The sequence below is a fragment of the Apus apus genome, chromosome 9 (assembly GCF_020740795.1).
Source record: "Apus apus isolate bApuApu2 chromosome 9, bApuApu2.pri.cur, whole genome shotgun sequence".
In the NCBI taxonomy this organism is placed as follows: domain Eukaryota; kingdom Metazoa; phylum Chordata; class Aves; order Apodiformes; family Apodidae; genus Apus; species Apus apus.
The window spans coordinates 21,594,919-21,619,436 of NC_067290.1; the positions used below are offsets into that span (position 1 = coordinate 21,594,919).

Here is a 24,518-nt window from a genome sequence, read left to right on the forward strand (position 1 = left end):
GTCAGAGGTGGGTATTTAATTGTTATTGTTATTAATGGTGATGGAATACATAAATCCAAAATTTAAACTAATCAAGTTATTATATTATTATTTTTATTTTTCTCAAGGTTATCCCAGTAAAGGATGCAGGAAACAATATGAAGGCTGGGTTGGGAAATTTCCCTGCCAGTTTTTCAGGTGCTTCCTACAAATGTTTTCCATGAAGTGACCCTAGAGTTGGAGTATTTGCATGATTATTGAAAGGAAGTGGTCTTGATTTTTCTTTCCTTCTTTGGTTTCCTTCGGCTCCTTAAGACTCTGCAACCCACATTTTTCTTTACAGAGCACAAGAAATAGCATCCCCTGTTTTCGCACTTCAGAGACAAAAGAGACCTTCTGGCAAAATGTCAGATTGTGTGACTGATAACACCCCCAATCATTTCAGACTATGACTTGTGGCCATGTTAGACTCAGATGTGAAAACAAAACACGCATTTTATGTTGACCACTTCGCTCCATTCTATTAAATTAGGACTAGTCATTAGCTGGTGGAGAGGGATAAACATTTCTATCAAGAACTGGGGCACGGGGATCGTGTCTGACATCCCCTCTCCCCCCTCCCCCCAACTTCCCAGCGTTTTCCCTCCAGAGATATCGGTGTGAAACCAGCTCACATGACAAATTAAAGTGATTCACAGCCCAGCTGCAGTCGCTGTTGACAAGCTCCATCCCAAAGCAATCATGCAGATTCGATGCACCCGCAGCACCAGGGAAGCAGCCGGGGCAGAGCCTGACGCAGCTTGGCTGAACCACCCCCTGCACACGGAGCCCAAACGGCTGTCACTTGACAGCAGTTAATAATGTGGCTTTAAAAGGGATATTTTCCTCACTAAATTGAATTTCCAAGACATCACCATGCATCTTCACCCTTATCTTTTTGTCTGGATTTTTTTTTTTTTGGCTCTCCTATCAGTCTTTAAAGACACAAACTGGGATTATACAGATAAAGCTGACAGCAGGGTTCATTCTGGCAGTGCCTTATTAATCACGGTTAATTAACTGGGTGGATCCATAAACTAGACAATTCAGCAGCAATTCTCTTTTCAGCACCAGTCAGACAGAGCTGGGTGGCAGGGCCGGGGGTCCCTCCTGCTCAGCCGCACACACACACCTTCCCTCTGGATCTCCCCGGTTTCTGCCTTGTTATCTCCCCTCGTCTAGGGCTGCTGGGCTTTGCTACAGGTTTGCATTTGTTTGCTTACAAGCTTAAAGCCCTTTTGTCTGCAGGCCAAGTGGAAGGGCAGTTGTTACTCCATCAGCTTCGGTGGCCACTGCATTGTTTTCACAAGCACCAATTTACACACCCGCTAAGATCACCCTGAGCTTGGTGGCCCAAAGTTGGGGCCAGTCAGGCCTCCTGCTTTCCCTCTTATGCCCAGATGGGAGTTCTGGGAGCCTCACTCCCCAGGTCACACAGGGGTTGTTCTAGTTTTTCAGGCTCTGCTCCCCATAAGCTGCACAAGGGCCACTCCAGCTGTGTCAGCAGGATCTCCTGTGCCACCTCATGGCGACCACAATGCCCTGGAAACCCTGAATCATGGAAACTGGGAACACTTCCTCAGAGACTGGTTTCAGTTCCCCAGTTTGGCAGGGGCACGGATGGCCAGTGCAGCTGTGGCTGTAATGCCTGAGGACCCCTTCAGCAGAAGGGCATCCCAGCAGCTTCTCACATATTCACCCCTCACTCACCTGAATTCCCAGCAGCTCTGCAGGGTACATCCAGCTCTTCACAGCCTGCTGTGGGCCCCACACAGCCTTGCTCTGTGCTCCTCAGCAGAATGAGTTTGCCTCTCCATACAGCCACACTCCAGAGCTTGTGAAAAGACCTTCCCTTGAGCCCACCTGCTGATGCTTTTTGGGGCTGACAGACTCAGCCACTTGTGGGTGAGGCTGCAATGCTTCAGACCAGGAAATGCTGTTGTCATGTTCAGGCAGCATCCAGAGACCCTGGACACACAGTATTGGTTGAGTTAATGACTCCACCAAAATCACAGTCCTAGGGGCTGAGCCTGCAGCCTCCCTGAGCACCATGGCAGGCAGAAGGACACCAGCAGTGCAGGAGCAGTGACCAGAGACAGAGCCAAACAGCAGCACCTACAGCACAGCCCAGGGAGCCTTGATCTCCCAGCCCTGGGCTTAAATGAGGTCCTGTGACTGGGCAGGGTGTGGGAAGCCCAGCTGGGGCTGCTTAGGGCCATTAGGGCCTGTTGGAGCCCACACCCCAGGTGACAGGGAAGCCCACACCCCAGGTGACAGGCAGCTCGGACAGGCCCTTCCTTGTCCTGTCCAGGAAGCCCTGATGGAGTGAGAGGGGCTGAGAGGTCCTTTAGTGACACACCACCATGCAACTGAGCTCCCAGCCTCCCTCCCTGGCCACTGGCGCTTTCCAGGCCCTCCTCAGATCATGGGAGGGTCTAAAATGTGGGCAATATCTTGTCCAGAGCTCAAATGTCTGTGTGATGCTGAGGGGGAGCTGGTTGCTCTGCAAAAACCCCAAAGAAAGACATTTAGATGTGTTTTCACCAATGTCTCTGCTGAGGGAGAAAAGCAGCAGCAAAAATGCAGAGGAGGAAAATAAAGGATTTCAAAATAATGACCTAGGCTGATTTTGACTCCAGAGTAGATGAAGGGAACGGAGCTGGGATCCGCTCCCATCAGATGGAAGCAAATTGGACTATTTCCCAGACAGATTGGCCCCAGCTGGGGAAGATAGAAAGAAGGCAAGGAAAGAAGATGGTTCAAGTAGGAGAACAGCAGCTCTGAGATACTGGGCACTTTCAAGAAAGGCAGATTAGATATATTATCAAATCAACAGCATTAGACACAGCTGGCAGTACCAGAGGAGCCAAGAGACAGAGCTTGTCAAAGCTGATAGTAAATCAAGGTGGAAAAGCAACCAGGCTCCATGTGATTTTTCTCTGAGCGTGACAAAATCTGCCCCCTGCCCCTGCCCATGGGGCTGGAGAGACAGGCTGGGGGCTGCCAGGGGCTTCAGCATTTCTCACACCTCTCAGAGAGACCTTAGGTAGTGGCTGGAGACTGGCATAACCCCCTGGGGTAGCAGAGACCCTGCCTGTCCCCCACCAGAGGGACGTATCAGAAGGGTCTGAGCACCAGTGTGGGGCAGCCCGTGCCCACCTGGGCAGAGGAGCAGCCAGAGCCCAGCACTGGACACACTGCGAGGCCCTTGGACACCTCTGCTCCCACCCACACTCCTGCTGGAGCAGCCCAGCTTCCTGCTGCTGCCCAAGGGGCTCAAGAGTCTTGTTCCCAGAGCTTCCACCGATGGCATTGGTGACTCTGGGGATGTCATTCCACCTCCCTGTAGCTGTTTGGAGGAGGATTGTTCTGCCAGGCTGCTTGGCAGGCAGCTCATAAGATTAATTAATCCATACTTAGCCAGAGCTTCAAGCATCTGCTAGAAACTTCCTTGGTGAAGACCTTCAGCCCTCCCCAGATCCTCTGTCCTTGAGAGGGCAGGATGGATTACCTCTGTGTTGCAACAGCTACCTGTATTGCCTGAAATTCTCAGGGTTTCCAGATGCTCCAGTCAAAAAATCAAACATGCTGGGTGAGCACCCACAAGCCCAAAGCCATCAACAGAAGTAAACAAACAAACACAAGCAGTGATTAGTTTTGGTTTGCACCTCCTAAGAAGTCCATGGGCACGGGACAGGGCTTAGGGGAGCAGAGGTGTATCCTGAACCTCTCAGCCTGTGTGTCTGTCACCTGGCAAGTTACTGAAACTGCTGTTGGTGGAGGAGACAGACAAAACCAGCCAGTAGCTGCTCCTCCAGCCTCTGGGACTCACAGCGGGACCTCCCACCAGTGTCGGTGGGAAAGGAAGTGAGTCAGAGCTGAAGCCTGCTAACAGAGAAGCAAAAACAGCACCTTTAAAAGCCATGGTCTTGCTTTGGACTGCAGGAATGGCCACAAGCAGCGGAAACGGGAAGTGTGGCAAGAAAAAACAGCTGGTTCCTGTTCTCTGCCCCCCTCCCAGCCTGCACCCACAGGGTCAGACCCTTGGCTGGGGCTCAGCACCAGACCCCCAGTCTCTGTGAGCAAAACCAGGACCCATCCAGCATGGTCTCCAGTGAGCCCTGGGGCAACCAGCCACTGTTGGGTCCCTCCTGGTCCTCGGGCTTGGCCTGGAGCCTGGATGTGGTCCTGCCTGGCATCACTGTGATTGGCACTCAGGGCACCAGCTCTGTGTCCCCACTGGGTCTGTGAGCTGCCAGTGGCTGAGGCAGCACTGGGGCCTCAGCAGGGCTGCTGGCTCCATGGCTGCACAGGGGTACCCTGGATAGACCCTCTTCTGCCCTGTCCATGGTCTTGTCGGGGGGAGACACCTCAGCAAGGGGAAACTCCAGTGTGAAGCCTTCTGGTCTGGTGGTGCAGCCAGGAGGACCTTCACAGTCCCAGCTGGCCTTGGCTGTCCCTGGACCTGTGGCTCTTCTGGATGTCTCTGTCTCAAGGAGGTCACAGCACCCTCCCAGCAGCTGAGACTCACCATCACCCCAACAAGAGAGACCCTGATGGATGGCAGCTACCCCATGAACATGCTCAAAGGGAAATCTTATAAATAGAAGGCAACAGAGAGCGTGCTGGCTCTGCCAGGTGCTGCAGCCTCCGCAAAACCAGCGCGGGGATTGAGCCAACCCAGCCGGGAGGGGGGTGGTGTGAGGGGTCCTGTGGCACCAGGGCTATGGATGCCTGCCCACGGGAGGCTGCTCCAACCACCCCAGGAAGCATCCAGGCAGGCCCTGGGGTGCAAGCATCGTCAAGCCCTGCATGGCAGTGCTGGAATCCAGAGGAAGAGAAAGAAAATTGAGCATAATTAAATAAAAGCCCTTTCGTAATCCAGATAGCAGCAACCTATCTACTCCACTGCCATTATCACTCCTGCTCACTGCTACGTCTGTGTGTAAAACGTCTAGGTTAGCCTAGCAAGAGCTGTTATCTTGACCGACAAACCAGGCCTCGCCAGAGTTTCCGTATCAGACTTGGAGACTGGACAAGTTCATCTTTCCTTCTCCTCTTCATCTGCTTTGTGCTTATCAGCCAGCACAGCAGAGAGGAAAAGCACACGCTCCCCCACGTATCAGGGCCCCACAGCAGCTCCAGGGCTCCCTGCAAACACTTGTGGCAGAAACGGCTGCACCAACACTTACAAGAGCCAGCTGTGCCAGAGCAACACCACCCCAGAGCCAGCGACCCTCAGCCCCAGGCTCACACCTCTGCTCACAGGTTTCCGGGCAGCACTCCGTGGGGCTGGTGTCCCCACAGGGCCCTGCAGCAGCACTGGAGTCATTTGGTGGTCAGCTGGGACATTCCACCTCACTCACTGGTGAATTGCTCTGTGGGGCTCCATGAGCAGCTCCTGTCCAGGTGCCAGAACAGAGCAAGTGTCTCGGACAGCACAGCCCCAGGTTGCCTTCTGCTGATGTCAAGAGGGGGAAAGGATTTTTAACAGCCCAATTAAAAGTAATTTCCGAGCCAGCACCCTGCTTTTACCAGCTCACAGCTGTGCCCTGTCCCCAGACTGGGGCAGCCCTTGCTCCACACCCTGAGACCTTCCCAGGCTGAGTCCACTCTCAGCCCCCTGGAATAAACCCCACTAACAACCCTTGGCAAAAGGTGCCACCTGTAAGCAGAGCTTGGGAGGAGGACGTGGCAGCAGGACAATGGGCATTGCACCAACAGGAGAGAGCATTTTCAGGCTGAGCCTCTGCGGGCTTGTCTGGCTCCATAGAGAGCAGGCAGCTTGTCCCTGACAGCTCTGTCTGCTCTGCCATGTCCCTGCATACCCTGTGGGCCTTCTCCCCTTGGCCATGTCCCGAGCTGGCCCGGTTGCCACCTCCAGGCCCCACTGTTCTGCAGCACCATTGCTGCAGAGCTCCTTCCTTCCACAGCCAGTGCTGGGGACCAGGCAATTTAGCAATGTGGCAGCTGTGCCTGTGTGCTGTCATGTGCCCAGAGAGCCTACAAACCTCATATGTTTCCTCCCCTCCCCCCCGCCCCCCCTTTTTTTTTTTATTTTTTATTAGGAATCTACACTGCACCAGAGAAAAGGCACCTTGGTGTGTGCTCTGTGCCTCAGGACACAGCTCCACTACCGCAGGGCTGGGGCAGGCCCTTCAGCAGCCGCTGCTGGGGCAGGTCAGCAAACAGAACAAGACATTGTCCAGGAGACAGAAACATCAGACCCCGCGGGCCAGGGCTGCCAGCAGAGCACACCTCGAACAGAGCACGGCAGGCGCAGGCAGGGTCAGACCCGTGAGCCCAGCAGAGCCTGTACGGTGGAGGAAGCTGGCAGGAGCACGTCGCCAAATTTTCATAGACTCCAGCCCCACTTTGAGGAGAGAAGAGGAAAGCTCCAGGTCAAATAATGTATTTTCACTGTAAGCACAGCCCAGCCATGCTTAACACCCGAGCATTCAGCCTTACGTGACAGCTGGTTTGAGCGCCATCACCACGTACCACGAGCAATTGCGCTTTGGAACAGGCCCTGCAGACCCGGGGCAACCACGCGCGGCGCGCGCCGCCCGGTCCCTCCCGCCGCAGACCCGGGCGCGGCGGCGCCACCGGGTGGCGCCAGAGACCGCGGCGGGACGGGCGCGCAGGACCAGCTGCGGCCGCCAGAGGGCGGCAGGGAGCGGCGGCGGGGCGGGGCCGCGGGGACCGGCAGAGGGCAGGGGCGGGGGCGGGGGCGGGGACGGGGACGGGGGCGGGGGCAGGGGCAGGGGCAGGGGCAGGGGCAGCGAGAGGAACAGCAACAGGGGCAGCTGGGGCAGCTCGTCCCCTCCGGCCCGGCGGCAGGAGTGGCGGGACGGCCACTGGTGCGGGGTTTTGCTGGGGCGGGTCTCGCGTTCTTTAGGGTATCGTAAATTAAATTAGACTCGTTAAAATCTGGTCATTAATCCCAGGCAATTAACACGGTTTCGATGTGCGTGGTTCAGCCCACAGCCCTGCGGTGGGCCCGCGAAGGGAGCTGGCAGCCCGTGGGGAGCTCCGGGGGCGCCGGCGGGTTGGGGGGCAGCTCGTCTCGTCCCGCTGCCCGGGCTGCCGGGAGAAAAGGGGGGTCCCCTCGCTCGCTCGGGTCACTTGTTCTGCCTGTCTCTGCAGTCCTGGAGCCTGCTCCCCGCCAGTGGTGCGGGCCCGGCTGGGACAGAGGGAGAGCAGCTGATCCTACCTGAAAGTTTGTTTCAAATGCGGGAGGGAAATGCAAACGTCACCAATGCAGGAGCAGAGCTGATCTGAAATAAGCAAAAGCTCTTTCAAAAGGTTTTTGAAAAGAACATAACCCAAGTTCCCGAGCAGTCTGGGAAAGTGCCGTTAAGCCCATGCTGAGCATCACAACTGCCTCGGGACGCCGGAGATGGAAAGCGGGAGGATCAGAGGGATCTTACTTCCTTGAAGATCTTTTCTGCTGAGGAGTGCTCCACCACTGGAACGTGACTCGCTCCTCATATGATCCCTGTTCTCTTCTCAGGATCCCTCCCCCACATAAGCAGGATGTCCATTTCCTAAATGCTCCACTTAGCTCACAGGGTGTGACCGAGGATGAGCTGTGCTTCCTGGGTCACAGTTCCTCCCACAGCAAACCAAAAAACTCCCTCCTCCTCAGCCTGCTCCAGCAGTCTCCCCTCAAGGGACATTATCCAGAAGGCCAAGGATGAACAGGAATTGTCTTGGCCCAGAGCTCATGTCCACATTAAGGGGCTCGTGGGTGATGTGCAGCAGCAGCAGCAGCGCCCGACCCAGCTGGAAAGGCAGAGCCCCTGGGAGCAGGGGGGTGTCACACTCAGACTGGTCTGTGCAGGCCAGGCACGCTCACGGGCTCCCACTGCCTCGGGGTTTAAGAGCTTGTGTGTGTGTGTGTGTGAGGAACTTCTGAACACCTTGACTGCAAGGCCAGTTGAGCATCAGCCATGCACAGGCAAACCTGCAGCGGGGAGGAAGGATGAAAGCACTCCACAGCTTCCCATCCTGTCCTGGCTTTTCTCCTCAGCTCCACTGAGGCCAACAAACTAGGAACCAACATGGTCTTTTAAAGGAGAACGTGGATTTAGTGCTTGTTAAGAAACAACTTGAAGGCAGATGCCTTGGGGTAGGGAGCTGTTTGCCCAGATTGATCAACACGTTGAGGTGTGATTTGACCTGGGAGAACAACTGCTCCAGTCGGAAAGATCAGCCAATTCTTTGCCTCCACTGTGGGAACCCAGCATAGCCAGACCCTTGCCACATCCCTGTTTGTCCCCCAGGACCTGGGTGGAGCTATCAAATCACTTCCCACAGACTAACCAAAAAGCTGAGTAATGACTCCTAATCCTCTAAATGATGGGATTAAAACTGTTGACAGGGGAGCAGAAGGCCACTGCTTTCACCCTTGGTCATTGTGCCCCCAGTTGATCCTCACACGTTCAACAACCATACTGAGTCCAACCAGCATGTGAGAAACACAGGTGAGGTGACAATTGTACCCTGCTTTGCACACACAGCTCAGCACAGAGCTGATCCTGCAGTCCCAGTGAGGAGAGGGCCCAGGGGAGCAGCCCCCCACCCCATCTCAGCTGGGGCAGCCCAGTTACAGACCTGCTCAGAGGTGGAAAGCACAGGAGCAGCTCCCAGGCCTTCAGACTGAACCCCCTTGGAGAAGTCACCTTCCCTCACCGTCCCTCCTGCAGGCTGTGCAACACCCTGCCAGGCTGTCCCAGGCTCCCCAGGGATGAAGGAAAGGGAGGAATGCAGCTCGGCTCCTCCTCTGCCCACAGACCAAACAAGGCAGCCCATTTATCCTCACCAAGGCTGGGGGTGTATGGCTGATTACAGGATGAAGTCTGATGATCAGATCCGTGGAGAACAGGCTCAAGTTTTACGATAGTAGAAGAGGGCTCAGCCCAGTTTTAAAACACCTCTCTGTTGCTTTCCTGATTACCTCCTCCCCATCCCTTTGGAAACATCCAAATTAGGCCAGTGTTAATAGCTGAGGTCTTTATTTAAAGTTTTTTATATACAGTAAAAGTGTCACAGATAAATCTGCAACAATCAGACAAGACAAATGTAAATCTCTCTCAACAATTAGCAGCTTAAGATCTATAAACTACAGTGTTACGTTCACAAGTGTCATTTCTGTACTTTTCAACCCGTGCAAGTGAGTTTTTCTGTTTATTTTTTTTTACACTTTAAAAACACACTTACAGCTAAGTCAATTGCCTACTACTATACCACCTGGCATACACAACACAGACACACAGGGTTTAAAACTCTTTAGCCACGTTCAGAATTCATTTAAAAACTGGCAAAACTACCCAATCTTGAACCTTTTTGTAGCTTGGCTTCTTTTGTTATAATGCTGCGTTTTTAATTAAAAAAATGCATATTCTCAAAGCTGAAAGACAGTGCTTTTCTGTCCCAGTGCAACATGTACAGAACTCAACATTTCATCTGATCAAACTTTAAGAACTCACGGGATTGGAATAAACCAATGAAATAATTGCTGTGAGCATGCTCAGTATCATTAAACTAACCTAATGAGGCTGAGAGAAAAGAGAACTTCACAAAATTTAAACATGTAAATATTTTTTGCATTAAGATTTTCTTCTTTACACTGAGAAAGCAAATGGGGGAAACAGATAAACTTCATTTGAACCATAGAATTTCAAGGAAGAGCTGCTGCTTTTTAAACTAACACAGTCCATTATATTCTTCCCTTTTTATATGCCAAGTTGATACGTGCTAAACATACCTAAGCAACTTCAGAATAATTTCAACTCTGAATATGAAATGTTTTGGGAAACATTCTGCAACTCAGAGATGGTCACTAAGAAGTTTACCTCCATAAGGAAGGCCAATACAAGGTACTCACACACACACTTACACCCATGGTGGGAACTGTCTTCTACAAGTCATCCAGAGATGCTTCATCAAGAAAGCAAACACAACCACTTACAAGGAAAGGGAGCTTTAAAGCTAGAATCACATTTCCAACAGTATAATTATTGTTAAGCTATCAGAAATCATCACAGACCTTCAAACTGAAGAGGGAAGAAAACCCCACAAAGTTCTGCTAATGCAAAAGGCAAAACACATGGCAGTTGTGTTAGGATATGAAAAGTGGATGCAGCATCATGTGGCATTACTGCAGACAACTTTCTGGAATGGAAGAAACTGCCGAGAGAGAAAGAGACAGACAGACAGACATTGTCCACAACCATATGTACGTGGCCTTCACCAAACAGTTTTGAGGTGATAAGTTTCTATTAAGCCTGTGCCTTCTGGCAAATTAGCAAATGGTATTTACTGAAGACAACACAGAGTTCAGATTCTAAATGAAATTAGGATATAAAGAGGGATAAACACTTCTTTCAAATACCACGGACAAGTGGCACTGAGTGTCCAGATCCATTGGCTTTCAACTCCTTCCTGCTTTCACCACATAAAAACCTACCACGAGCAATTCTAGTGTCATCAGAACTGAGAAAAAAAAGAGGTGCAAAGGCCAGGGTCCAGAAATAAAGGCAACAAAGCTTCTCAATTCTGTGCCAATTCAGTTCTTATGGTTACTGACACCTTTGTTTCTGACACAAACTATGTAATGGGATGGCGCTGGTTGCCCACGTCATTTGAATTCATCAGAGAACCATGGTAAACAGAAGAGTTTTGCTGGAGCTAGAAGCATGGTCTAAGGAGGGAATGCTTATGCAATCTTTGCTCTCTCTGCAACTCTGTAGAAAGCATGATTATTTTTGGCTTGAGTCAGTTGCAATTGGCAATTTGCATTTTAAGTAGGACAGGAGCAGATTAGTGAACATGGTGACAAAGAGAGGTGTGCTGGGATCCCTGGGGAGAAGGGTACCTGAGTTTCCTGTGACTATGGAAAAAATAGACAGAATCTTTGAAGGAAGAAGGATGGCAAGCCCTCTGCTGCTTATCAGAAGACCCTCAAGGCTGTTACCTAGTTTGAGGGAATTTCTCAGAACCCAGAATTGCATTAAGTCCTAGGCTTCCGTGTGTGTATATATATATATGATGTACGTGTTCCATGTATGTACATGTATGATTTCAGGTCACTTGGGCAACATTTGGTTCCTAGAGGGAATTTAAGCCTGAAAAAGGAAAACAGTAAGATCTAACTAAACATCATACATGGTTTTGAAAGAGAATCCTGGAGGGTTTTTTTTATTTCTTGGAGATGGAGGTTGAATCTTGGCTTCATTAAAGCAAAAGGGACAAACAAAAGAGCACAGAGTGAACGCTGATTCCTTGGACATGAAGCCAGCCCACCAGTACCAACAAGTCACCAGCAACAGCACGTTGCTAGGACTTCAGAGGCACATTTGAAGCTGCTATTTCCTGTAGAGCTGTGAAAGTTTTCTACACCAAGTACTCAGCCCCATGGCTGAAGAAGAGGATGCTCTTGATGGCACACAGGTACAGTGTACAGACAGACACACAAATGATCTTACCAGAGCCTGACAGCAGGAAAACTTTGGTTTCACTTTTTAGGGGTTTATTTAAAAATTAAATGAGAGCTATTTCTGAGACAACCATTCTTTTAAGTAGACTGTTGATTCAGTATTTCTTTCCTTAAAAGAACCTGTCTTTTCCGTAGGAAGGGATGAAAAATAAATTCCTTATCCTGAGGCCAGGAATGAGAGATGACATGCAAATGAGAAATATAAACATACTCTCCTTCACAGTGAGGAAAAAAAGCCCTGCATGACAAAAATGTGTGGAGAAGATAAGATGTTTTTCATGATGCTGCATCTGTATGCTCTGGAGGACAGATACATGGCATATGGACAGCACTGTGCTCCAGACAAGCTGGCACTAGAAACTACTCTCTGCCCTCCTCAAAACTGTTTCAGGACAAGACGGCTCACAATTATTCACGTATTTCTTCATTTAAAAACATCACTTCTTTATTTAAAAGGAAAAAAAAAAGTAATGACCCTCCCAATCCCTTAAAAAAAAACAACAAACACACCCCAATAATAATAATTATTATAATAAAAAAATCCTATTAGAAACAATAAGGAAGCACTGAGAGTTTGAGTATTACACTCTTCAAGTATGCTGTTCGGATTTTTTTAAATCTGTGAATATACATATATAAAAAAAACCTTAAAAGTGCGACCAAGGGCTTCTACTTAAAGATAAGTATTTCAAGGACTGCTTCAAAATACTGTAGCACAGCTGTGCAGTTACTACGTATGGCATGAGGCTTCCACTTCATATGCTTAGCAAAGTTAGCCAGCCTTATAGAAAGTTACAGTAAATCAGGTCAGCACAAACGGCGAACCCAGACGCTGGGCTGGGGAAGAGATCCACACGTTGTTGTTCTCTTGTTAAGGAAAGAAACCACTCTGAACGCATACATTTGGACATGGAATGTGAGCAGACTTCACAGTAAAAGTTTAGTGTTACAGGTTTGCTGTGGTACCATCACTCAAGGCTGTGCACTAGATTTAGCTTTGCTCCTCTCAAGCTAATCACGTTCACTTCTTCCTGACAGGTTTAGTACAGTAGTTCAAGCCACAATTTGAATTGCCCATTGGTATGCTCCAAATTTCTGCATTTTATTTATTTCTTTTGTACACTTCAGAGAATCTTAAGATTTGCATCCAAAGAGAACCATGCTACATAAAAATTATCCAGGATTCTCGCCAAAAAAGAGTTCTTGAATAAAATCTAAAAAATACTATTGCAATGCATCTCGCAGAGAAAAAACATTATTCTAAATGTAAACAAATTCACTCGGACACTTTAAAACTTCAGCAGAGTAGCTGCTGACTAATCTTTGCCACGCTTGCTCACCGAGAGCGCCGGGAGGAGGAGGATGCAGCCAGGTCCTGCCACCATCATCTGGGGGGAGACAAGAACCGTTCTAAGTAGCCGGTGATGGCATCCCAGTGCTTCCACAAAAAGGCAATGAAAACCACGAGAAATAAAGTGCTGAACGTCCTGTTGCGAGTCTTCATGAGGGGCACCACGCAGTTGGCCACAGTGGAGACGAAGACGAGGAGGACAGCCATGACAGCCAGGAGGATGTTGATGAACTTCCCCAGAAGGTTCCTGGCTGTGGCATTCTCCAGCCCCTCCAGCTGCACCACTTGCTGCTGCTGCTGCTGCAGCTCCATCTTGGAGATGCGGGTCTGGCAAGCTTCCAGTGCCTCCTGTGGGCGAGAACACAGTGCTGGGCTGCCAGCACCCGGGGTGCCCCAGCTGTGGACAGCCCACCGCTCTCATCTCACCACCTGGGCCAGGCCAGGGCCACCTGCCTCATGCCCCACGCACCTCTGCAGGACATCAGTCACCACGCCCATGTCAGACCTTGCCATTCCACGTGGCTGAGGGCGAGGGGCTCCTCGTTAATTAGGCACTGCCCTTTGTTGCCAATTTGCAAGTTTACATTAAAGCTCTGAATCATAAAAGGATTTTAAAAGCTATTGAAAAATCCCCACTTCGATTTAAGTCTTCAGCCTTTGGTCTTCCTGCTGTATTAAATTAGAGAGGAAAACAAAAGCTGAATATTGTAACATTTCCCCAAGGGAGGGCCTCCTGTTTACTCTGTCAGAGGCCATGGGACCACTGTCCACAGACACCTATTTATTTTAACCTTAACTTAAAGGTCATTGTCACCTGTTACATTTCTCTGTCATTGCATCATGTCTGTGGAGGTTAATGAAATGCGAGGGCTTCTCTGCAGTTATGGTCCCTGAAACCATGGGGCAAACTGATCAGCCCCTCTAGCAGCAAGCAACCTGCAGGGACATGGGCTCAGCAGGGCTTGCAGCTGGGTCTCCAAGTGTGCCAAAAGCACAGCCTGCTCTGTCTCCAGAGGAAATCACCTGGCAGAGGCTCTTTGGGGGGAGGAAAAAGGGAGAACTTTGACCTACAGTTCCCTGCTTACACTATAAATATCTCCACGTCAGCGATCGAAACCGAGATGCCTGCTAAAACTGGCACAAGGATTTAAAATGGACGATGGACCCGTTTCTCAACAAGCCTTTCTTTGTAAGGTTTAATGGCTGCTCAGGTCATTCCCCAGGTCTCTTGCTCTGTGGAAGGCCCTCCAACTATCTCTATAGCTTTGGTCTTTTAATACGGAAAGAAACTTGTCTTCTAAAACACCTCCTTATTTGGGCAAAATCAACAGAAAGAATAGTTTCCTGACTCCAGGCAGTGGTACACAAAGCAGTTTTTCCTTAGACATATGTGATCATTGCTCTAAAATTAGTGACACAGAAACACACCCTAGGGTCAGTTTACTGGGAATGCTACTGTAAAAAAAAGTGCTCGGGTCAGGGTCCAGTTGTTTCTACTACCCTGCAAAGCCCTGTACAGAAAGGAGATGCAGACCTCTACTTGGACACAGCTCCTCTGAAAGCTCTGCTGCGGGGCAAGGGGCAGGTCCCTCTGAGGAACCTGCAGACACAGCCCTTCTTCTCCACAGGAGTTTCCTGCAGAGACCCGAGGGGCAGAGGTGGAACAAAGGCCCTTTCAGAACTCACCAAACTGCAGTTTAGCAATAAAGCTACAAGGATTAAAACCAAATATCAAACGACATGAGTACTTCAGAAGAGCTGAGTTACAGAAAGGCAGGTGGAAAACAGGACTGGAGTGTCCCTGCCTGTCACCCACCTGGATGTCCCGGGCTCGCTCGTAAGACTGGTAGGCGATCTTCTCCTCCATGCTGGCCAGCTCCTGCTTCAAATTAAGGATCTCGTTCTGGTGGAGCTCAGTCAGGTCATTGAGCTGCTCTTCCAGTCTTTCACATCTAGAAATGACATACATGGTACAGAAGCTTTAGTGAGGAGTGGACTGAAAAATGGCACCTGTAACAACCGAGCAAGGAACATCACAGACATTTTACTGAAACTAGGGAGGCTCCCTCAGTGGTGACACAGCACACACTACAGAGCAGGGCCCTCTCACTGGGAATCATGGAAATTCTACCAGGTAAGGTAATGTTCATCCTGCTTCTATCCTGGGGAAAAATACACAGTGGTTAAATGACAACTGTCAAGTGATGCAAGAATTAAAGGACAGAATTAGAATAGTGTAAGTTGTTCCCCAAGCTTTTGTTTACACTGAACAGTTTCCTTCTAGTAACACAAGCTCATTTTCATCTACACTCGCAACAGGAACAGGCATAAAAATGACACAAGAATTAAACATGACTGATGCCTCAGAGAACATGATGGTCCTGCCTGATCTTTACATGTGAGTCACGCAGACATCTCTGACTTAATTCTTTATCTCTCATAAATGATTCAGCTTAACTAGCACAGATCATCATATTACTTATAGGAAGGGTACATGACTCATTAACCTGCAGGTTTATTTTTCAGTTTGCTACTGATGAATGGACTTAGAGCAGCCCGGAGACAGAGGGCTGCCCAAAAAACAGTTACAGTACTTCTGAAAGACAGAGTTTTGCTTCTCATTGAGGGAATTTTAAATTGACTGCAATGACAGCTCCACAATGTTACTATAGCACTTTCAAGGTGTACTAGGGACACCTTGCATTTGTATGTAGCACATTTCTGGAGTTACAAGTCCAAAATTTACAAGCAACTCATGCTTCAATAGCCTTTTAAAATCAGGCAAGTGCTTCTCCTACTTCCAAAAGGTAAACACACAGAGAGAGCCAGGCCAGGGCTCAAGGGGGTCAGGACCTGGGCACCCTCCATACCACCCTCTTCCACCACTTCCTGATGGTTTCTTGTCCTTGGTTCCTACAAGCAGCAGCTCCAAGGAAAGGCAGGTCTGGGTACAGCCACTGTGACCACTGGATTTTTTCACCGTCTTCTCATTGTAGCAGAATGGAAAAAGCTTATTGTATAGCTCTTATCATCTGACCCCTGATACTAATAACTGAGAAATTTTCAATGAATCCAGCACAGAGATAATTCCTTGGTTAATTTCAGTTCTCCTTAGACTCCATCTGAATTTAGTTTATACACACACTAATAAAATGAATAAACAATATAGAGAATGAAGAATTTAATTACAAGTTCTAAAACTGAGACAAAAATCCTGCTTCCTTCCCCTCACTCCCCCAAGATTTGTGGTGCTTCCCAAGCTAAATATTCACAATCTGTAGGCACAAGCTAGCCTGAAAAGTCTGAGGAGAATTTTCATTTATACTCCCAATGCAATGTTGGCTGTAAACTAAGAGGGAGTCAGACACAGAAAGACAGTTTCCAGGAGTGAAACACATGTGGTCAGCCAGTAGTGAGACACCAAGGCAACCCTTGGCTGACACAGGTCAGCCCCAAAAGGTGCCACACGGCCATGCAGCCCAGACAGGACACACAGGAGAACTGGTTTCCCAAGAGCAACAAGCTGCAAGCAAGGGAATAGCCATGTGGAGACTGGCTAATGAAGAAGGAGCCCAGATAATTAATACTGTCATTTGTTCCCACCCAACCTAAAAAAACAACAACTTGCCAACAACCAAGAAATCACAACTAAACCCACTCTAACTCCCAAAGGCAGCATCAATTACTTGAAATAAATTCAGTTTGTTAATAAATTACAAAACTCTCCAGTGAGTTTGTTACAAAAAAAGAGACTTAAGCATTTCTGAAAATATGATTATGGCTTTTAACCTCCTCTCACATTAACGCCCTTCATAAAATGTCTGTTGCCAGGCAGCTTAAATCCTGTTCTCTGACAAGAAACAATTGTATTTTAGTAACTTCAAAACTACCTCAATCTACAGGAAACATAAGGATACCCTGCAAATCCGTATAGTTAAGCATAACATGATTAGCAAAAAGGGTTGGCTCCAGTCCTCCCTGCCCTGAATGCAGGACTACTGGTTTGTTCCTGAACCACACTTCATTTCCCTGCTCAGCTCCAGAACTTTTGCAGTTTGCACCCAAGAATCACCTGCACTTTCAGAAAACTGGCGTGTCAGGCAACCGCTGTAACTGGGTTGTTTAAAAAAACCACAACAAAAAAACAACCCAGAGTTATTTTTGAAATTACACTTCCTCCATCCATCTCCTTTTCACTCCTTGCCCCATTATCTAGTTTAGAAAAGTGGGCTTTTTCCTGCTGTTTTCTACTGATGTTTACATCTGAAAAGCCAAGAGGGGTTCCTGTAACTTACAGGTCCAGGGTTTTCCTATTGAAGGATGGCTTGCATTTAACTCAGAGGCATTACAGAAATAAAAAAGGGATAGGACACCAGAGGGTTCAGGTGATACTCACACTTCTCTCTACCATGTGAGCACCAGCACCTCTGCAACAGGCACTAAACTGGTCTGTGAACACAGCAGCGCCCTGAATAATCAAGCCCCACTTTATTTCAGATTTGGAAAATTCCTCATTAGAGTCCAAGAATTATTTTTTCACTAGCCAAAATGTGAAGTTTTTCCTTAAAATTATTATCCTCTAGATTAACAAGGTCTGGCAGGGAAACTCTCCTGTGCAGGAGGCCAGTGGTGCCTGCCAGGAGCACCATCCCCAGTTGCTGGTGTCAGACACCCTGTGCACTGCTGGGGCTGAGCCTTGAGCCATGGGGACACAGCCTTTAAACAAGCCATGTCACACATTTTCTGCGGCTCACTGCTTGGGAACCTGGGAACTGATCTGAAGAAGGCTAAGAAGCTCAATTACGACCATCTCATCTTTTTAACAGCTTAAAGGCATTTTAAAGTAATAGCTGCAAAATATATGGCTAATACAGTGTATGTAAGTAAGAGATGGGATGACAAAGACATTTCATCAGCACTCAGTAAGTGCTCTGGTGAGTGAAGAAACTGATCAAACTGATCCTAAAAGATCTGTGCAGTGCACTGTTCAATACCTCTCTTCAAGTATCTCTCAAGATGGACCTTATTTTTTACAGCTGAGTCAAACAAAACCACATTTGATCTTTGTCATCCAAATATACTTTTCATGCTACTAAACACACTGCTTTCAATAGCAGAGTAACAGGTAAAAGCAGCATTATCTGCAACACATCCAAGTCTTCTATCTAAATGGTACATGAGGGACAGAGCTTGCTGCCAAGGTGGCATGAGCTGCTCTCAGTGCCCACACCACATTGTGCTTTCAGCTTCAAACCTCCCCTGGCAGAGGATGACAGCTTTGCAGGGACATTTTGGTGCTTTCACAGAGGGTGAAGACCAGTCTGACCCAACATGCTGCCTGCACTGCCCAGCCACACTCCAGAGAGGCCTCTTCAACCCTTCTAGACCTCAAAGGTTTAGCACCTTTGATCTATTTTAAAATAAATCATGAGAACAGACTGAAGCACAACAATTAGACTACAGCAAAAATCAGATAAATGAAAGCACAGGCATCTAGCATCTTGGCTGATGGATTTCTCTTGACAGGAGTGTGGGAGACCTCAGTGCCCTTTCCAAGGGTGCTGGGCTTGGGAAGAAACTCAAACTCCCAGACTGGCCACGCTCCAAGTATGTGAGTTCATGATTTCACCGCGTACAAACAGGTTCCTAAAGGGACACGCAAGATGAAAATACTCAGCAGGAACTTTTTTTCAGTCTCAATAGCACAGAAAGTCCCTGCTCCTATCAGTAAACAACCGCCACCTTCCAACCGATGAGATAAGCAACCGCGATTCCAGCGCCTGCTCCCGGTGCGGCAGAAACACAATGAGGGCCAAGGATCCTCCTTCCTCCACGACTCAGCTCCAGTGGAGCCACAAGGGGCTCGGGGCTGGCACGTGCTGCCAGCACAGCCCACCCTGCACCGGGCAGCACCAGGGTGGGAGAGCTGGAGCAACTGCACCAGCAGGTGCTGGCCCCGCAGCTGGTTCCAAGCCGGCAGTCAGGCGGGGTGACAGGCAAGGGGAGGGAGGAGATGGAAGAGGACACGGAAAACCTGCAAGGCCAGCTACGGCTGATAAACAGAAACTGCATAAACACACAAGGAAAAGACATCAGAACCTGCAAAAAAGTAGAACATCTAAAAAAGGGCGGATGGACAAAGACTGGCTGAGAAAATGCCACAGCTCACGCTTTGTTCCAGCTTCCAGGTACAACACCAGCACTCAGTGCTGCCCCATGAGCACAGGCTGCTCCAAAATACTTCTTTTTTAAGCTTTAACTGAACTCGGTGCTTGTTTTTGAAAGCTTCCCAGAAATAGAGCAGAGTTATGAGGTATTTATAGCTTTTAAAGCCAGTTATGATTAATTTTCAATCCCCAGCCTCCAAGCTTCAAACCACAACCTCATTCCCATCTTTTCCCTTTTTCTGAAGGGAGCTGAGGATGGAGTCAGAGGAACCAGCACCAGCCCTCTCTGCCCTCAGACACATCACGTAACCTTCCAGCTCTCAGGGTGATGCTGGCTTTTATCTTCACATTTTAAAATACAGAAGTTATCAAACATGCACACTAAGGTACTAGTCGCACTGTGATTAACCCATGAGCTGCCTGTGGACTGTGCAGCTCCTTGCTCACCTCTGACAGCCTGCAAAGCTAAGGACACTTATGTGGTTTAACTGGTTCACTTTAAAGGTCACACCTTTAGTGAATTTGCACAAACATTCAAAATGGCAGATCTAAATTACACATTTTTAAGCATTTATAAGCCAAATACAGATTCTCCCGGAAGCTTGTCACTGCAGGCTGCCTTGGCTAGTGGTGAGGCTCTGGACTCTTGGGAGCACTCAGTCATGGCTAACAGCACACAACAGATATGATCTCATACTGCACTGGTACAAGGACCTGTGTCAACCTTGCTGAAAGGCTTCAGGGAATAACTAGCCAGTTTAGCTGACGACACACACCAGTGCCCAAGGTCTTCCATTGTACTTTCAGGCTGTACTGTGCAGTGTACAGCCTCCTGCTATGAATGGCTGCTGCTGTATGGGTGGAACAACAACATACACAGCCACAGACAACGGGACCCTGCTCTGCTGGGGAGCAGAAGGCCAGACTCCACATCACTTTGTTACATGGCTTCATGACAATGAGGCACTAGGAACCAAAGTTGCTGTGCTGGGTGCTGGTTTCAGCCAAATTGCTGATTGTTGCAAAGTAGGATTAGAAAGTGGTGTTGGTCTGGCTTTGTCCACCCAGGCTTTGCACAGCACACAGAAAGCTTGCTGTCTCCACAAGATCCTAGCAGGCTAAGCCTTTTCAAATGTTTTCCCAATCATCTGGCACCAGCATGTCTAAAGAGCTGTAGGGCAATCCCATGTCCTACTGTGCAAACCCAGGCAGCAAGTGGCAGAGGCTGCTTCAGAAAGCCTGTCCCCACACCCAGCAGCTCTGGAGCCTCACGGGTTGTGCTTTGCAGCCTGGCCAAAGCAACAAGGCCACAAGCAACCTCATTAAGAAGTCTGCTGCCCTCCAACAGAACGAGTTGGTCCCCTTGCATTTGTTATGCAAAGTTAAAAAAACACGGTTTAATCATCACATTGATTTAGGCTGCACAGCTGCAGAGGGGAAGCCTGGGGACGAGCCCTTGCCCCCAGCATGTGGTGGGGACACAAGATGTTCTGCTGGACAGCACAGGCAGGCTGCTGAGAGCTCCCCACACCAGCAAAGAAAGGGGTGGGAAAGCATTCCCCTGGCACCTCTCCAAGGGATAGTGGGGGAACTCTCAGGGTTGGAGGAACTGCCATGCCATGTCACCAAGCTGCCTCCCTGACATCACTGTCACCTCTCCCCTATGACCTGATCTGGGACTGGCAGCACTGTAGCAATTCCTCCACTTTCCATTTCTTCCAGGGAGGGGAAGGCTGATGGAAACACGGAAACTCCATTTCCAGGGCCCCATGACCTCCACAACAAGAGCACTGCCAGTATCTGACATTTAAGATAACTTAATTTCATTAAGCCCTGCCACTGTAGGGCTGAGCAGAAAAGGGAATGGGATATCCTAATTTTGGCACATGGGCACGATCATGTCTTCTTGGAGAGCTCTAAGAAAGCTAGATATTTCCTTCTCTGGTAGATATGGATCTGAGTGTGAAATAACCTTTTTCCTTGCTACTTCTTGCACAGGAAGGGAGATGAGCTGCAAAGTAATGATAAAAGGCAGAGCTGGGATAGCAAAACCCTGAGACCACGGAACTTCCCCTCCGAATGAGGGACGGTGGTGCTCTGCACCTCACAACTATTAGTACCAAAACAAAGTACAAAAGTACCTACCTGTACCGCTCCTCCTGCAGAGTCTGCATTATTAATGAGTAATCCCTCTGATAGCGAACCTTAAGGTCCTCAAATGATTCTTCCAGTCTTGCCTGTGTCTCTCGAATTTCTTGTATCTCATGCAGTATTGCATCAAACCCTGAGCTCTGCATATCCAGAGTGTTTGTTTTGGAGCTGGAAGCTCCCACAGGGCCCCCTGTTGTGCTGTTGGCTCCCACGGAGCCTGATGTGGCACTAGAGCAGTCCTCTTCACTGCCATATTTTGGGCTTGACTGAAAGTTCTGAATAACACCTAGAGCCTTGCCTCCCGTCCCATCTTCCTGGCCTTCTTCTAAGGAGTCTTTCAGATTAGCAATGTTGTCTGCACTCCCAAACTTGTTCCGTATGAGGGAGGCAATCTCCCGGGGTTTGGAAACCACAGCTCCTGCTGCTGAATGTGTGGCTTGGGAGAAACTGGAAAGCCCACCTTTTACACTGTCCACAACTCCCTCACTGAAGCCAGTGACTTTTGCTCCAACATCTTTCAAACCCTGGTGCATATCCCTGAAGACATCCTTTGGCTGCCGAGGGATCCCATTCTGTTCAATTTCTCGCAGCTTTCGATGGTAGTGTTCTAGTTTCTTCTGCAGCTGCAAGATGGTCTGGGCCGACTTCTGATTTTTCTTCTCAAACACTTGCTTAATGCGGGCGCTCTGCTGCTTGTCTGCGTTGTTGGCCAGCTTCAGGTACTCTGCCACGTTGTCATCTCGGGCTGTTTGTTCGATTTTGATCTGCTCGGTCAACTTCAGTATCTTCTGCTGCAGGTGTGTGATGGCCACTTTCGTACGCTGAGGATCTGGGGTCCCATCGACAGAGTCTGCATTGATGCTGCCATCAGTGCTGGAGGCCACTGCGCTGGAGGTCTGTGCGAGGCTGCTGACTTCCAACCGCTCGATCTAGGCAGGGAGAGAGACATGTCATCACCAGCTTTGCTAATATAAAACTTCTTTGTGCCAGCCAGCTAGAGAAGTGAATGTAACTGCAAAAACCCACCTTTTTTCAGCTGACCAAGGTATGTTATCAACTGAGCTTCATCTATTTTACAGACACCTAGCAAAAGCTGAGAAATAGGCAAAACCTCTCCTACTCCAGCCAACTTAATGGTCTCAACCACAAACTCAAGGCCAAAGCAAGACAGGGCACCCAAGTTTGGCAGGCTGAGTTCTCTGAAGCTTTGGTATAGGGCCAGCAGCTCTGTCAGCAGGGCAGCAAAAAGACAGAGAAGGTAACTGTGAAAGAGCAAAAGCCACACAGATCAAGTGTACAGCAAGCCTGAGTTATTCGCAGTGCTCCATCTGTTCGTGTGGAAGAAGGAATTACGAACCCTACCAGCAGACCTGAGGTCTGCTAAGCCGAGCGCTTCCCCAGGACCGCAGGGGCTGCAGCTGCCGCGGCCCGCCAGCAGGTGCCTCGGCACGGACGGCAAACGGCGAGTTTCACAGGACGAGCCCCGTTTTCATCCAAAAAAACAAGCTGAACTCTGTTCCAGCGCAAACGAACCACACCAAGTAACCAGAGTGGCCACCGACGCGACTCCCAGGGCTGAAGGAAGGGCCGGGCCGCTCCGCGCCCCCCGCCTGCAGCCGCCGCGGGACCGGCCCCCCAGCCCCGGACCCCCGGCCCCCCGCACCTTGTCCCGGCGAGGCAGCAGCGCCCGCTCCCAGTGCATGGCTCCCGGCCGCCCGCATGGCCGCCCCGCGCCCCGCGCCCCACCTGGGCCTGGCCCCGCCCCGGGGCAGAGCGGGCGGCCCGGGACGGCCCCCGCCGCCTGGCCCCGCCGCCTGGCCCCGCCGCCTGGCCCCGCCGCCTGGCCCCGCCGCCTGGCCCCGCCGCCTGGCCCCGCCTGGCCCCGCCTGGCCCCGCCTGGCCCCGCCTGGCCCCGCCTGGCCCCGCCTGGCCCCGCAGCGCCCGCGGGGCGAGCGCCGAGCGGCGCGGGCAGGGCAGGCCCCCGGCAGCGGCAGCGGCGGGCCGCCGTCCGTCCTCTCTCCGCGTTCGTTCTCCAGAGCCGCCAATTACAAACCGCCACCGCAAGGCTGCTGTCTAACCGAGCCCCGCAGCACTGCGAGGAAAGCCTCGCTACCCCTTCCTTCCACTGACACTTGCAAAAAATAAAGTAAGCTTTAACTGGTTTTAACCATGCAAACCCAAACAGACGTGTTGGCTGCTGTAGACGCAGCCAACAGACCTACAACATGTTGGATAAACAGGTTGTGATTCACGCCCTACACATTTAGCAAACAAGCTTGGATGGTTCACATTTGTTTGTGTCCCGGGGCCCGACAGCTCCACTGAAACACTGGGCAGCATCCCAGAATACTTTATTTAAACAACTACCAGCCAATTCATTGCTTACTCCCCAAATACTGAACACATTTCTGCATTTATCTTGTGAATATATACTTTACAAAACAAAAAATCCTATTTGAGTTAATTGCATCCCTCTCTCTATTGTTTCAATATTCCATATTTATAATTTAATGCAACAAAATGAACACCCTGCAGTAGGTGTGGGCAGGGTCAGCCAGGCTCCTTCCCAGCAGCCTTACGCTGGGGTCCTCCTTCCTGGAACACCAATAGGAAAACCCATCAGACACACGGAAAACTCAGCTGATTTATTTTCTAGAGGAGTTCAGTTGCTGGGAACTGCAGAACATCAGTTTTCAGTCTGTAATGACTACAGAAATGTCAACTGCTTTCTTAACCAGGTTTAGTTCTAGAAACCCTGATCTCTGGGCAGATTACTGGAAAATTATTGCGGAGAATTCGTATTAACCTGTGGGACCAAAAACATGCATGATACTAATACTGCACAGAACGTACTCCCTCTTGAGACCTAGGGACATTTATTTCAGAGTAGCACACACTTGGTAAAATACCTCTTTTCTTGGCATTAGTAATTACTTTAAGCTTGTCACTGATGTGATTTCTAGGCATGGTCTAGAAGGAAACAACACTCTCGTGCACAGGACACACCGGACCCACAGCATCAACCACCTCCCCGCAGTGACTGCTCAGCTCCTTGAACACAGGCACAACAGCACATAGCTCCACTCGCTGCTCTTCCAACTCACCAGAAGCCCTAAAGCAGCACAGCGCAGACTTTTCTGCTCAGAAAACTGATACAATCCTATTATTCCTCTTAATTGCCTTACAAAACAAGCTGGCTCCTCAAAAAGAACCCTACAGTCCATTTCTGACCATCCGTATCTACTCAAGAAGAAGGAAATGTTAGTATTAATGACAGATGAAAAAAGAGAAAGTTCCACAAAATTGATGCAACTTTTTTAGAACGTAATGT

The 24,518-nt window shown here is 49.5% G+C and overlaps 1 protein-coding gene across 10 annotated transcripts in view; it reads right to left on the reverse strand.

Moving 5' to 3' along the window:
• Window positions 1–9,018: 9,018 nt before the first annotated feature.
• The window catches only part of TMCC1 (transmembrane and coiled-coil domain family 1), an 80,592-nt gene continuing 65,092 nt past the window's right edge, over window positions 9,019–24,518 (reverse strand). For 8 of the 10 annotated variants that reach the window (XM_051627396.1, XM_051627395.1, XM_051627399.1 and 5 more), the window contains 3 exons: window positions 21,182–22,116; window positions 14,686–14,821; window positions 9,019–13,217 (listed from right to left, as the gene is read on the reverse strand). In XM_051627396.1, the coding sequence (XP_051483356.1) occupies window positions 12,903–13,217; window positions 14,686–14,821; window positions 21,182–22,116 (1,386 nt within the window). In that variant the 3' untranslated portion in view covers window positions 9,019–12,902. The other 2 variants (XM_051627403.1, XM_051627398.1) reach the window with 2 other exon arrangements.